Source organism: Mizuhopecten yessoensis, unplaced genomic scaffold (assembly GCF_002113885.1).
Source record: "Mizuhopecten yessoensis strain PY_sf001 unplaced genomic scaffold, ASM211388v2 scaffold5547, whole genome shotgun sequence".
Classification (NCBI taxonomy): domain Eukaryota; kingdom Metazoa; phylum Mollusca; class Bivalvia; order Pectinida; family Pectinidae; genus Mizuhopecten; species Mizuhopecten yessoensis.
In genome coordinates, this window is record NW_018406103.1 from 1,874,401 (window position 1) to 1,890,757 (window position 16,357).

General features: G+C 35.6%; 2 protein-coding genes and 1 pseudogene across 9 annotated transcripts in view; 2 read left to right on the forward strand and 1 right to left on the reverse strand.

Moving 5' to 3' along the window:
• LOC110450927 (tumor protein D54-like) overlaps positions 1-9,740 on the reverse strand; it is a 44,681-nt gene extending 34,941 nt beyond the window's left edge. For 3 of the 8 annotated variants that reach the window (XM_021498739.1, XM_021498741.1, XM_021498738.1), the window contains exon 1: positions 9,575-9,737. In XM_021498739.1, coding sequence (XP_021354414.1) covers positions 9,575-9,626 — 52 coding nt within the window. In that variant the 5' untranslated portion in view covers positions 9,627-9,737. Of the gene's footprint in view, positions 1-9,574 lie in introns of all 8 variants that reach the window. The other 5 variants (XM_021498734.1, XM_021498740.1, XM_021498736.1 and 2 more) reach the window with 3 other exon arrangements.
• Positions 9,741-9,919: 179 nt separating this feature from the next.
• LOC110450930 (splicing factor 3B subunit 6-like protein) lies at positions 9,920-16,235 on the forward strand. Its single transcript, XM_021498744.1, has 4 exons — positions 9,920-10,019; positions 13,094-13,212; positions 13,615-13,753; positions 14,660-16,235. The coding sequence occupies exons 1-4, from the start codon at positions 9,996-9,998 to the stop codon at positions 14,753-14,755; spliced, it is 378 nt and encodes a 125-aa protein (XP_021354419.1). The 5' UTR covers positions 9,920-9,995; the 3' UTR covers positions 14,756-16,235.
• On the forward strand, positions 10,026-13,081 carry LOC110450926 (annotated as a pseudogene).
• Positions 16,236-16,357: the final 122 nt, after the last annotated feature.

The window sequence follows — 16,357 nt, forward strand, 5'->3', positions numbered from 1 at the left end:
CCACCCACTGTGGTGATGTCTCCATCCGTTGATGTATTCCGAGTACAGCTAACCCCAGCTGTACTCGTTACATTCCTCTAAGCACCACTCCATATGTATATAGTTTTAACCTCACTGTTTTTAAATCCACGCATTGCACACACACACAGCAGTCCGTAATCTTCAAATGATTGAAGGAGGACTGAATAACTAAAGAAGAAGAAGTATTCCAAAAAATCAGTAAGTTCAGAAATCTTTATTTCAAAGACTTCATTTCAATCAATTTCAGATTTAGTAATGTTGTTTGATAGCATGGATCTCAAACTTTATTTTAGATTTTTCAATTTTCATTCCTAACATTCGTTATTAAAGTGTTTATATTTTATACAAGATATCCCTGACAGATTGGATGCTCATCATGGAAAAATGCCATGTTGCTGATATGTAAATTTTTCCCTCTTCCTCTTCTTCAACAAGTACAAGTATGTACCAAAAACTCAAATCTATATCATCTTCCTTAAGGTAGATAATATTTATAAGGAAAATATCTAGAACAAGTCACATGACATTGTGTAACCTATGAGCTAAGGTAGCTTAATATGATATCCTTAAGAGAGATAACTCCATAATTACAAGTGTCATGGTCACTTAATCTGTAAGGGAGGTAACTCTAACCCAATTTACAGGTATTATGTGTATGACAGATAATTATAACCTTAAGGACCCTTGTTCCACAACCAAAAACTGTAACTATGCACGGGAAACAGCTTTTTCTGGCATGACTACATAGCATTATTACTTATTGTTTCATTTCTGAAAAGAAAAGCATACCTCAGATGGTTAACATTATTGCTCTGAACGACTGAGCTACCTGGTCAACGAAATGAGTCCTGGAACAACTGCGCTACAGTTATATCCAAATCAAAGTCAAGAGGAGGTTCCGAAAGAGTCCCAGAGCAACTGTGCTACAGTTATATCCAAAACAAAGTCAAGAGGAGGTTCCGAAAGTGTCTTGGTGCAACTGTGCTACAGTTATATCCAAAACAAGGTCAAGAGGAGGTTCCAAGAGTCCCAGAGCAACTGTGCTACAGTAATATCCAAAACAAAGTCAAGAGGAGGTTCCAAAAGTGTCCTGGTGCAAATGTTCTACAGTTATATTCAAAACAAAGTCAAGAGGAGGTTCCGAAAGTGTCTTGGTGCAACTGTGCTACAGTTATATCCAAAACAAAGTCAAGAGGATCACTCGGTTCCGAAAGTGTCTTGGTGCAACTGCGCTACAGTTATATCCAAAACAAAGTCAAGAGGAGGTTCCAAAAGTGTCTTGGTGCAACTGCTTTATAGTTATATCCAAAATAAAGTCAAGAGGAGGTTCCGAAAGTGTCGATCTTGGTGCAACTGTTCTACATTAAGGGGAAAAAACAGTGGGACAGGGAACCTTAAAGAAAATAATTCAAACACAAATATATAACAGGTAATGTCTATACAATAGCTTATAAATATAAACTTAAGGGAGAAAACATTAAACATATGTTACAGGTGTAGCTTAAATCCTTATGGGAGATAACTCTTACACAATTTATTGGTATCATATGTATGGTAGCTTCAATCCTTAAGTAGGATAACTCAAACACAACTTACATATAGTATGTGTATGGAAGCTTAAATCCTTAAGGGGGATAACTCTTATACAAATTATTGGTCTCATGTTTATGGTAGCTTAATCCTTAAGGGAGGTAACACTTACAGAAATTACAGGAATCATTTATATGGTAGCTTATATATACATTTAAGTGAGAATTGAAACTCTTACAGGAATTACAGATGTCTTATGTAAAGAAGCGTATTTCAGGTAAATGTGCAAATTGCAAATGGCTATGAACTACTTACATGTTAAGCCTGCTGATAAAGGAGGGCGAGCTTAAATCTTCCCAAATCTTTATCATTGGAGACATACAGTACACACATACATTTGTTTATCAATATTGATCCACTATATCTACTGCACAAGACTGTATACCTATAGAGAATCAGTGCAAGTCAGAGAATACCTGAACTTTTGAACTGCTATACATGTAGGTATGTAGGTACATGGGTTGACTAAAGGTTACATCTGTACATGTAGATATACAGCAATATATATACATATGTACATTTAAACACCTGTCATTTTCACAATATTCACAGCAATTTTTTTTTTTTTTCAATTTCAGCAAAATAACATGCACATATACTAAGCATAATGAAATGTTAAAAGATATGTTTTTAAGTTCTGCCTTAGAATTCTGCAAAATTGATGAACCAGGTATGTGTCATACAACTCTGCAAAACTAAACAATGAACTTCTGGGACAGTCCAATTTGTATGCTGTTATTTACGAGGTTCAACACTTGTGATATCTGTCTGTTATTTGAATGGTTGGAATAGTTCATTATGAAACTTCAGGGGTGAACAAGTTAATTTTATTTTGGATGTAAGTGTAGTGTGACTGGGTCATGGAACTGAACTGTTGACCAATAGCTTAGTTGGTTATAGTACGACAGTAGAATGGTGTGGAGGTCCAGGGTTCAAATACTGGGCTGACTCTATAGCATTTTCCCACTCAGGACACTGTTGTTGATAACATTTCTTCATTTCATCTTCTGCAAGGTACGGTTTTCCTAATGGATCGGATCTATAGACATGTCATAAAAAATGTCCAATACATATATAATTAAGTGTCTGGCTTTTGTTCAGGTATTCAATACTGTTGCAATACTATCAAGAGGCAGTAAGCCTATTGTCAGAATGACTGGACCAGGATTGTTATGATAGGACCAAGAGTCCTGCAGTGTGTGCAGACAATGAAATAACATTTTAGAATCTTTGCAAAGACGTCATGTAAATACCACCCTTTTATTTGTTCAATTATGTGCACATTGCTTGCTTAAATGTATAAAAGGGATTGTAAGCCTTTGTTTTTTGTTTTCACAATTATAACCATTACTATTATCCATATGTTGTAAAGCGCTTTAGAGTAATTTTACAAATTATATAGGGCGCTATATAAATGGTTGTATATTATTATTATGATGAAAGATAATCATGATTTTCCCCATTTATAGGGAAGATGGAAAGCATTTGATATATTAACCCTTTCATCCCTATGTCACTTTAGTAGCTAATCTGGATGTGCCCATTATGGTCTATAGTGGTGAAATAATTTTAAGCCACCTTCAACCAATCAACTCCTCATCAGTGAACATGTTGTCAAATGACATTAATTAGTTATTGTAGACACATAAAACTACAAACTACAAAGTTGTACATGTTAAATACAATGTAAGCACAGGTGGCAGTCAGTTCACAGTAAGGTAAAACAGAAGGACAATGAGTCACCTAAAAATCCTTTATACATACATTTGTAACAGGGGAGGAAAAGGGTATGGACTGACCGGGACTTGAACCCAGGACCTTCAAACAATGCATGGACGCTCTAATCAATTAAGCTACCTGGTTGCCAGTGATCGACCAGTCCAGATCTGATACATTTCTACCTCTATTTTCTACAACTCAGGTTCAGGTACCTCCTTGCCAAACAGTGCCAGCGTTCTTATCAATACTACATGCTTAATAGCCCATCAATACAAGAGAGGTTACCAGGGCCAACAAATCTTCAAAAAAACAAATGCCATCAAACAAAATTAAAGGTAAATGACAAAGCCCAACTTGAATATTGAAAGCGGCTATGGTAACTCATATCTTTTTAAAACAGCTTTCTGATAGTTTAAAATTGTAGTCATTTTTGAGATTTATTTCAGAAATGTTCATGAAAGAAGGATCGGTCACAGACACCACTGTAACAAGAGATACAAATACACGACCAAACCTGGATTATTAGAGCCAGTGACCTTCTGGATGGGTTCAGGATGGGTTCACTTTCCGATTGAGCTTCCTAGTCACCAGCGATGGACCCAGTCCTGTTCTGTTGCACATGTACTACAGATCATAAAACAGGCCAAGATCAAACCACTGCTTTAATTCATACTACTTGTAAGTGTTGGAAATAAATTTAAAAAAATGTTTTGCCAAATTTGGCTGTTAAATTTAAGCATTAAACTGATTTCAGTTGAGGTTCATAGGCAATATGAAAGCCCACTGCATTACAGGAAAATGACATGAAGAGCAAATATTACACCATAAGAAACCCCGACTGATTATAATACTTTGATTTGATACAATATGACGTATTCATGATGGCAAAAATTACTAGTCCAAGTCAATTTTCTAGTCACCATGGAGACAACAGGAGCGGAAATTTTAAGCCTGCGTGTGACTATAAGTTTGGTTGTGTTTTACGTCCTATGAACAGCTATGGTCATTTAAGGATGGCCAGGTTTTGGTGGTTGAGGAAAAACGGAGTTCACGGAGAAAAAACACCGACCAACAGCCAGTTCCTGGTGACAGCCCCACGAAGGCCCCAAACCCGCGACCAAGTGGTGGAAGGCTAGTGTAACAGAATGTCAACCTTATTACAATGTATACAAGCAATTTTTTGCTTTTTTCACCCTCCATAATTCATTATTATAGCGAACATTTAATTTGGGAACAACATAACATAATTAGTAACTAAATGTGAAAGGCAAAGTTAAGTCTGGGGAAAAAATGATTTTACCATCAAAGGGCAAACATGTTACTGGGTGAAATATTCCCTGGTATACGGTAATCTAACCATAAAGTGATAAACCTTAATTACGTTGCCCATCCTACGAATGTCTTTGCCAATTTAAAACAAGCATTGCACTGCTTAAGCCAAGATAATCTGCTCCATAGAATATCATTAATAAATCTGTCAGCCTGTTGGATTTTTCAATATGGTGACTGGATAAGCCAGCGAAAAAGAATGAGTTTTAAGACTATTGAAATGTTAGAACAACTTTGTATATAAAAACATTTATTTCCTAAAATACTCGGCGCTGAATACTGATCCATCAACATTAGTGGTGTCTGAATTAACGAGGTTTGACTGTGGTGTAGGAGTAGCAGACTGGACAAGGCTTTTGTCATGCATAGTAATTCAAGGGTCATAACTCTTCTAATGTCTGTAGAAACATTAACAACACAGTGTTCACAAATGTACACATTCATCAAATTGTTTAAATGTCACATGTGTGCAAAGTTTCTCAAAATCTGTGCAGTACATGTACAAAACCCATTCACCCCTACAGTCATATTTGAACCTTACCCAATCAAACTTCAAAGACTTGGAGAGTCAATTTGAAAAATAAAGGGGTGAATGAGTAACTCATTCACCCCTGCAGACACATTTGAACTCTTCCAAATCAAAGGTTGGAATAGTTCATTATAAAATTTCAGGGGTGAATAAGTTAAAGGAGGAGTACAGATTATAAGATGGACTTATAATGAGTACAGATAAAATAGAAGTCCCAAGGAAGGCAAATAGACCATTGCAAGAGGATGTTGGTGTATGCCATATAATTGTAGCGGAAGGTATATATATATAATAATAATAATTTGAGGTTCTTATATATCACTTTATCACAACCTAGTTCGTAGGTCGTCTCAAAGCAGTTAACAAATTATTATCCGAGGTTATAGGGCCTTTGCAGCCAGCCAATATCTTTCTCAACTCCCTGGTTAGCATACAGCCGGTGCTGCCATTTCGGCGCTCACAGCTAGCATTGCCCAACCATGTACTCATTTACAGCTGAGTATACTGGAACAAGCGGAGTAAAGTATCTTGCTCAAAGATACAACACAGTGCCGTGCAGCGACTCGAACCTGCAACTCTTAAGTCACGAGCCCGGCATCCTACCACTAGACTACCGTGCCTCCTAACAGCTAACAACTAACAATGAAATATACAGCTGTAGAATAACTTCCTTTAGCACCGATTTCTTTTATCTTCCCATAAATCTTCACACACTTGCTCCCTAATAAACGTCAATATATAATTGGTACAGTTTATGAATATTTCATCAGAGCTTGTATTGTGTACATAACTGTGTAGAAGACTTGCCTGGTGTGTATATAAATGATCGAAAGTGTCGATACATATATACAGTAACAGGTAGTGTGTATTCTTCAGCTGTCTATCAAGAATTCATTATATATAATTATCTGAGTCATGTGTTTAAAATTTCTACAAATTTTTGAATATATTTAATTAACAAAATCAGTATTAACCAGAGTTACCACGACAGCCAAGACAAAGGAAAGTCAAAGTCTGTACCACATAATTTTTCACATAATAAACAAAATTATATTTTTATATGCTTTTACTAAAAATCAAAATGTTTCACACGATAGTTTCAATGTGAAACAGATCTTGACTACAGTGCAGAAAAGGATTTTTAAAAATATATTTTTTAAGTAACCTTAGCAATTTTGTAAATTGGATCCAACTTTATTTCTGAAAGTGATACAAACTTATATAATTAACCCTAATTTTCTGTTTGAAAGGTTGAAATTTCCTGTGATTAATTTAACACAGGCGACGAATTATCTCTGAATTACCCGGTCATGTACATAAAGTACTAGTAACATTATCTGTTAAGTGCTACATACACTGTGCATGTACCATGTACTCTTTGTATTCCAACAACTGTATGTTTGTGTTTTACGTCCTATTAACAACTATGGTCATTTAAGGACATGCCAGGTTTTGGTGGTGGAGGAAAGCCGGAGTCCCCGGAGAAAAAAACACCGACCTACGGCCAGTACCTGGTGACTGCCCCACGTATACGTAGGTTTCGAACCGGCGACCAAGTGGTGGAGGGCTAGTGGTAACAGAATGTCAGGAGCCTTAACCACTTGGCCACCTCAGTCCCCTGTCATGTTATGTCAAGTAACAAATTTGTATTTAGGTAAAGGCTAACACATACAGCACAATTGGCATTCAGGAAGATTTTACTTCAGGAGCTGTTATTTTTGGAACAGGAGTATTCTCCCTTTAATATATAAATATAGCAAAAATCTGGCTTAGACTCACTTCCCCTTCAGCATTCATCTTTCATTTTAATTCCTGGACATTGTATACGACTGGCATTTACAGAGGTTCCCAGTCTTTTGTTGAATTTTGTGATTAATAACATGTATTTACCATGAAAAAAAAAATACCATGACAAACCGAACTTACTTGTATAAACAGTACACCGTTTAAATGTTCAGTTTTTTTACTTCTTCCTTCATGTTTATATATGGCGCTCTTGATATCAAATAAAATATTAAGCGATTTCTCCTTGTATTATCAATTTTATGAAATTGTTTACATAGCATAAAGCAATCTTTAATGGGATGTCTGCATATATATATCCTGCAACATTTCACAAGGTTTGTCTGTGTTTCTTTTATCATAACATAATTTTACCATTTTTTTTTTGACAAAACTAATTATAACCATCAATTTGATACTGGAGTTTACCAAATTTGTGTATTGCTATTTGTGTTTTCGTATGTGAACCTTCTTTGTAGGTTGCTTCTAGTCTTTGGTACTGGACTTCAGGTTTCTGGAATAAAATGCTAAGTTGGAAGAAGATAATACTTTTCAAGTTTTTCCTTTATATCATTCACTCGCATTGCATAAACACTTTTTATGAGTGGTCGGGTGGCGCAGTGAGTAACGCACTCGCCTTTCCCCAAAGCAGCAGGGGTTTGATTCCCCGATTGGATGGGTGTTTTCCAGGTACTCCAGTTTCCTCCCACAATTAGACTTTCTGCGCACTAACATCCAGGTCAACAAAAGTGATCAATATAAGCTCTAATAACTTGTTTCATAATTGTTGTAAAATAAAGTTTATATCACAGCATCCATGACTATATTACACCGTACCAGGCAGACAAAAGATCAGCATGTACATTTAACATATATATACTGTACCAGCAACTACCTGCAATGACAAACTCATTCTATGCCTTTTGACGTTTCATTTACATAAAGGTAACACATGATACTCTTTACGCCGCTGATGGTCCGTTACAACTGTGACGCTTTAGCTTCGTCCTCTTTTTCAATATCTGGCCAATTTAACATGTCTGCTTGCTATCATAGGTGTACTAGCTCCCCCTTTTTCTTATTTGGAGTAGGTGATACCTTTTGACTTTAAAATATTACCCAATTCATTACATGGAAGTTCGTGGAAATTGGTATCTGAATGTTTTGACGCTGCCATGTTGTTTATATATCCATTGCCCCAGCAAGTATAGTTAAATCCCCTCCTATTTGAAGAGTTCCACTGATCGTGAAATCATATATTACGTTCATCAATATGATACCACATGTACAACACCAGCTGCTTAACCGATATACTGCATATGACTGGATGGGGTAATTATCGAAGATTCATGCAGGATCAAGAAGGGACTGATATCCTTCATTAAGATCAGATTTTTAATATTGATGCCAGTTAATACCTTGAGACTGCAGACAGACAAGGTCACAGCATCCATGACCATATTACACCGTACCAGGCAGACAAAAGATCAGCATGTACATTTAACATATATATATACTGTACCAGCAACTACCTGCAATGACAAACTCATTCTATGTGAACAAATTCTTTCCAGATATATAGTAAAATGTGGCTGAGGTGCTTGATTTGGTATATCCTTTAAATGAGAGCTTTTTTAATCTATCCTTGCAATTGATATTGAAAGTGTGCTTGTAGTCTCCAGTGACATTTTAAAGACAGAAGACTAGAAGCTATGTGTGGGTATCATGCCTTTGGTATCTCTTGGCTGCTGTATGTGAATGCCAAATTGGTACTTCAGGTTTTCAGACAGAAAGCTTGACTGTTCACACTCAGGCTCGTTCCTATCTAGCTGATGTTACTATTTCTTTCTATTTATCTCATTACTGCTCTTTAGATGACCATGCATGTGCTGCTCATGAAACAATCCAAAGGGACAAAGTGATGTATTTGGATATATAATTAGAACCAACAGTTAAGATATCTTTAATCTGAAATAATGTACTGGTATACGCATAACTGACCATCTTTTATTTATTTATTTTTTGATGGAGCAGAAATATTCAGAAAGGCTTCCAAAGGGCCACTTTGAAAGAAATTGTGCCTCAGATTTGCTGCACATTTTACTTTAATATGAAAAGATTTCTTGTATACCAGAATTTCTCTTACATTTGTTTTTATGAAGCATATAAAAAAAACCTTTCAGCACATCTACATGTATCATATAAGCCATCTTCTGAGCCACTTTGAAAAGAACAACATTTTCACAGATTTAAGCCATTGACAAAAAAAAATGTTAGGCTAAGGATGAGATAGTCAGCCATTTCGGGCTACACTATCTCTTTTCAGATAGTGACAGATCATCATTGAAGACACTTTGATGCATTGCAGTGTATACGTAATTGTATTTATTCGCGTGGTATACAATTAAACAGTTTGCAAATGTGTCAACAAAAAATCCACAATAGCATAAACAGTGGAAGTGAATGACACACCATCTGCTGACTATTAGTAAAACTGTTGCAAGCCACGTAAACAATCTTGACCAATTTCGTCCTTGACGTTCGTTCGGTTCATTTATGATTTCTGTGTTTGCAGTGTAATTAGGAATTAATTTAGAAACCTACCTTCTGATCTTGGTGAGGAAAATGCAGAGTCTTCTTTAGAAGGGGATGACATTGTCTCGTTGTGTCAGAATCAACTGTGAACGGTAAACGATAATCCGGAAATAGCTTTGACGAGATTGTTATTCTCCGAGTATGGCGGAAGATGACGTCATTTCCACTAAAATCTCAAAACCAAATAATATTTTATGTGTGAAGTAGGAATTTCACGACTAACTTGTATGTTTTATTATGATACATAATTTTTCAAATCTTTTGTGTCTTCGCATACATTGACAGAATACTTTTAGATTTATTCATATTTACGTTTATAAAATGCTAGTCTTGGTCTCTTTAACGTTTTTTCAGGAGGAGCAGATAGAAATATAGTCAAGCTTCAAATTCACAAGGACTGAATCGTTTTCTATCGTTTTTACCCAGCACGATGGCGTTGAACAGAAAGGGAAATGTAAGTACAATTTTGTTCATCTTTCCCATACTTTTCAGTTAATTTTAACCCTAAATGTTTCATTTCTCCTAACTGAAAATGATCTGCTACATACTGTTGGAGATGTGACAACATGCTTCTTTTGATTGTAAAAATAGAAGTGACCGATTTGATTTGTTTACGTCAATAGAATCGTATAAACTATATTCTTTCGTGACCACAACGCGGTTTTCATCGTTATCTTGACGTTTAATTATGCTGCATAAAATACGTAGAGATAAATTTTGTTGGAAAATCTTTTAACAAAGAAGGACTGATTCGCAAGAAGAGCACGTCTTTGATGTTTGGCAGTTGATTCTATGAACTAAAATTGTCTAAATCATGGACAGAGAGCAACTGGAAAGAGATCTAGAGCAAAGATTAAGAATTATGACGAGGAAACGCAAAGAAAGATATCAGAAATCCTTAGAAGAAGATAATAGAAACAGGAAAATTCATGCTGCTGCCAACCAATTGAAGTCTGGTAGCAGGAGCATAGAGCGATTTCCACCTTCAGAAGAAATGTCAAATCTTCAAGTTGATCTTGAACCGGCACAACTGTTTCCTGAAACGAATTCAACAGTCATAGCAGGGAAGAAGTGTGAGAAAAAGTCACAACAGGAAAATAGCAGTACCGAACCACTAGCTGCTGCCTCGGGTTGTAATACTCAATCAATCCAGAATCTACCTGTCTACTATCCAGCATTACAAGGTTGTAGAAATGTTAAAGAATATGAACTTTTAAATAAAATGGGAGAGGGGACATTTGGAGTTGTGTATAAGGGGCAAAACAAACAAACTGGAGAAGTGGTTGCTCTGAAAAAGGTCAAGATCGATGAATATCAAAAGAAAAAAGGCTTCCCCATCAAACACCTTCGAGAGGTTAACCTTTTGTTGAAGGCTGATCATGTCAATGTAGTGACTGTTAGGGAGATCGTTGTAGGAAAGGATCTGCTGGACACTGTTTTTTATAGTGATGGACTTTGTGGAAAACAACTTCCAGGAAATCATTGGAACCATGTCGACCCTACAACAGAGCTTTTTGATTGGCGAAGCAAAATCTCTTCTAAAACAACTTCTATGTGGTGTTGACCATCTACATAGCAACTGGATTATACACAGAGATTTGAAACCTGTAAACTTACTTCTCAGTAACAATGGAATTCTCAAGATCTGTGATTTTGGATTGGCCAGGGAATATGGTTCCCCTCCAAAACCTTGCACACCGACAGTTGTCACGTTGTGGTACCGTGCTCCTGAACTGTTGCTTGGTTGTAAGATGTACTGTACTGCCATAGACATGTGGAGCGTGGGATGCATATTTGCTGAATTCCTCACAATGCATAAACTGTGGTGTGGGAAATATGAGATAGACCAGCTACAGAGGATATTTTCAGATCTTGGCACGCCAACAGAGTCAATCTGGGCAGATGTCGGTGAACTTCCTGGATTCAAGAACTGCAAGTTTATTGACTATTCAAAAAACACACTCCGACAAAAGTTTGGGTTGCACTTCACTGATCTGGGTTTTGATCTGGTCAGCACGTTCCTGACCTATGACCCTACAAACCGTGCAACTGCAGGAGAAGCCATCAAGCATGGCTACTTTGAAGAGTTTCCTTTGCCAGTCGATCCATCAATGCTTCCAAATAGTTGATCAATACTTTCAAAAGCTGATCTTCTGAAAGAAACATTGTTCTTTAATGCTCATGACTATTGAAGTATTGAATTGCTGATTGTTTATTGAACTGGACTGAAACATTGCACAGGGATAATCATCGAGGGGCCATTGAGCCATCAAAACTGAAATTGACCCCTACATGTTCCAATTTTCTTTTAATTTGACATAGAATGCCCCTTCTTAATTTCAATATTGACTAAAATTGCTGAAATGGCCCACTGTTCTTAAATTCCAGGATTTTCCCTGATTGCACATAGCTACGGATATATATACGGCTACAGTATACTCTGTTAAACTCATTCCATTTTTCTGTGTTAGTATTTTATGCTTTGTCATGGATGATTTTTTTCTATTTCACCATAAAATCAAAGATGGTGAAGGATGTCTCAAAAATGTGTGTACATTTATTTAATAAATATAAATAAAATATGTAATAGTACAAGTTCCTATTAGTTCCTTTGTTTTGTTTTGCCTTAATACTTGACTGGAAAGACTATTATTTTAAAACCATCTTTCATATATTTTCACTGTTTTTATGCCTGTCAGTTGTGCCATTTTAGGGTTTGACGCTGACCAAAAATTGAATGAAACTTTTCTGAAAAATAAACCTTTTACAGGTAGTCTAGTATTACATTCATGTTCAACAGCATTCTGAATTCACTTGTGTATATTTGACCACAATGTTAGTCTAAGGGTCGCTTGAGTGCTTGAATTCTTTATTCCATCAGTGAGATAAGTAAGCATTTGAAACACCAAGATTAACTGAATTTGCTACATACATCATGTGGAGATGGGAGACGTCTATCACCCTCATGATTACTATTCTAATCTCTTTAGCTTTGCCAGTTGTCTTGTGAGTTGGTTGCAGTAATTTGAACTGAATCAAGTTAACATTTCTTGCATGCTCATAAATTATTTTCACAAGATCATGATAGAGTATATGTAATGGTTGTTTGCAGTTGGTCAAGTGAAATTTTCCAACCTCTGAAAGTGTTTTGAAAAAAATTTGACCTTGACCCAATTTCTATAGAAGGCCATGGATTTGAGATGTATTTTGTAAACAGCAAAGAATAACAGGTGAGAAATAGAGACCATGTCCATTTGGCCTTTTAATTTGCACTAACCCCCCTCCACATTTGAATTAAGAGAAATCTTATACATTCAAAATTTGATTTGGAAAGTCGAGAACATTATCAAAGTAAAACAAATACATTTGAAAAACCAGAGCAAAATCTATTTCCATTCTAATTATTAAGTCTGATGCCAAAGCAGGAACATTTTTTTTGCTGTACACGGTATCGTACAGTTAAATTCATACTTTTGAATTGATATATGTACTGTATATATAACTCATTGTTACATTTGGTTGTTTTAGGTACGTCTGCCACCAGAGGTTAACAGAATTCTGTACGTGAGAAATTTACCGTACAAAATCACAGCAGAAGAAATGTACGATATCTTTGGTAAATATGGAGCCATTCGACAGATCAGGGTGTAAGTATACGTATGGCTTGGTTCGTCTTGTATATAAAAATTTCCACAAATTTTCCTGTACATGTCACATTCCGAATGAAGATACTATCCAAACTTCTCAAATATATTTTGCGACCAAATTCAATACTATTAGCACATCGCAGCAGATGGCAAAAATTCCATGAAACTTACTTACACGTTACCTTTGAATTGCATTGAGAGAATGTATCTTAACATTAGCATGCATTGCTACATATGACAAAACTGTTTATTTTTGTCCTTTTCCATTTTTCTTTCTAAGAAACAACAAAGCCAACAATATGGCCAAATAAGTTGGTAGACATTTCTCTAACTTTAACAATTTTAGCATTATAATGTTTTTATGAATCAATTCTAACAGGTATTATATACTTTTCTTTACAGAGGGAACACCACAGAATCCAAAGGGACAGCATTTGTTGTCTACGAAGACATCTTTGATGCCAAGAATGCCTGCGATCATCTGTCAGGGTTCAACGTGTGTAACCGATACCTCGTTGTCCTTTACTTCCAGTCAAACAAGGTATATGTCCCAGTCTGCAGTGGATATTCAAAACAGGCATGAACATTGTGTAATGTGCAGGTCAGCTGTTGTTCTCGAATCTGGATATCGGGCCTGCTTCAGAGACCAGATGCAGAACTTTTGTTTCTTGTACAAAACTTTACGTCAATCTAGATCACCTCAATAACATAAACACTTCAAATATGGTCCAACTATATGCGACCAGTCACTGCAGGTCGCATCTTCTAATGCGTGATGAACTTGCTTTTTATGTAGGCAAACTTACGCAAATTGATCATTTTAGAAATGGTTTGCCTTTCTATGTAATGATGTTTTCCAGGCAGACATCTTCAGTCGTTTTGACCTGAAATTATTGCGTCAAATCTAGAAACCTTGTGTGGCAATGCTCTATAGAAATTCTTGCATATTTTAAAGCAAATCTTTCACCAGCCTTTTAATATTTATCATTTCATCATAGTTTTGTTAGATCAGTATTCATGTACAAATACACTGCAAAAACACTTCATTACAAGCTGAAAAATATATGGTGTACATAATTTTCTTTTATTCAAATTAATAATTTGTCCCAAACTGGAATTGTTTAATGCATGCATATGTATCATTCGCTTTATATTGAAAACCTTTGTATTGGAGGTCACAAAAAGGTGCCTTCTGCCCCCATTATATTTATTTCTGTAATAGCTCTCAGTAAGGAGTTACAATATTTATCTGGCAATAAACCCATGCCTGGTAATGAGCACACCAAAGTGAAATACAATTTAGAAGATTTCCTTTTTATTGTCCTGCAATAAGCCCACCACTTACTTTGGTTACAGAGATTATGTGTCCCTGGGCTTATTGCAGAATAACACAGTTATTTGCATCACTTATCAGGTACATTACACACATCTTTGTATCTTCTTTCAGGCATTCAAGAAATTAGACGAGGCAAAGAAGAAAGAAGACAACGACAGGATGAAACAGAAATATGGACTTAGTACACCGGATATCAATAAGAAGTGAAATGTTACGAAAAACAATTGACGTTTAAAAATATTTTACTGGAGTCGAGCATCACAACTGGCCTCAAGGCAAGAGAGAGAGAAAGAACGTATGGATATAACTGTAGAGGGATATTTCAACTTCCCCAAAATGATATCAAACATACATTGATGCAGATTCGCTGATTCTGTGCCAATGTGAATTATTGAGTTATGGGAAACATAAACTCCCATTATAATTAAGGCATTGATGTACAATTCTATCTGGAATGACAAATTTTAAACAATGCTTAAGTCAGTTAATTGTTGGATATTTGAATTTTGTTTTAAAGTGAGCCAAATTGAGCAAGTATTTAAAAGAAAAACACAGCAAGTTCTGATTGTGTCAAATGATCAGCCACCGTTTGGAAACCAAGGTTTTATAAATGAAATCAGTCCTGATTTATTAATATTAGATGATCATGACAACGTTTTCCTATGATCTACATTTGTTAGATCATTATCATGTGGATTGTTGGTTTGTGATATAGACTCAAAGTTACAATTTTAAGAAGCAGGTCAATATTTTCTTTTAAGATATCACTTCATTTGTAACTTCATAAATACTCTGACAAATGCAGTACTTTACTCCTGACAATTTCAATATGTTCTGTTATGTTTCATTATTTAAAAAAAAGTACTTTAGTACCTTATATAACAATGAAAGACTTTAATTTTGTGTATATGTGGTTATTTGAACTTGAAGGTTATACATGTATTGACCTCAAATTTGTCTCCTAATCATTACTTTTTCAGGTTCATATAACCACATGTTCAACTCAACAGAAATCTATAATTGATAAATAATAAATGTCATCAGCAGAAAGTCGAGAGAGTCAGAGATTGTTGCGAGGGTTGTATTGTGGTGAGTTTTTCTTTGGTGATACCTGTGCATTTAGTGATGAGAAGCAGAAGAGTGTATGGTATGTTGTGTGCTAGAATGTAATGTTTGAATAAATTTCATATTTCACCTCATGTGTTGTCAGGGATCAATCCCTGGTCATTTTCAGTAGAATTTACTGTTACAGTATATGTCATGAAGGATGTATCCAAACTGTAAAAGTAGAAATTCTTGTGTGGGGAAATGTTCGCATTTGGACTCTTTAGATTGATTGATCACCGTGTGGAACTTTTGTTTTGGCATTGTTTCTGAAATCTATGAACACATTGTAAGCTATAAATATATGTGTGGATACTTCATGGATAAACTAAGCTTTTTCACACTGCGAAAAAATTCCACACTCACAGTATTTAATTTTTCTTAAACATCTGGAGAAGTGCTTCTTCTCTTTTCTCCATTTGAATTTCGACATCATAAATGTCAACTGGCATGTCATATGAGAAGTAATGACAGTGAATCACAGACCAAATTGTATGATGTATTTTGTATAAGTTTTAAAGCTGCATAAACGTATTGTAAAATCTTACCGTTACAAAATTAAAATTCTACACATTATCAAAGACTGTTGGTATCTTTTCTCAATGAATTCTACCACATACTGTATGTGCCATAATTAGCGCTCCTCTCCCTTTTTTTGGGGGGAGAAATTGAAATTACAGACCTAACCAGGCCTGGTCATTGATT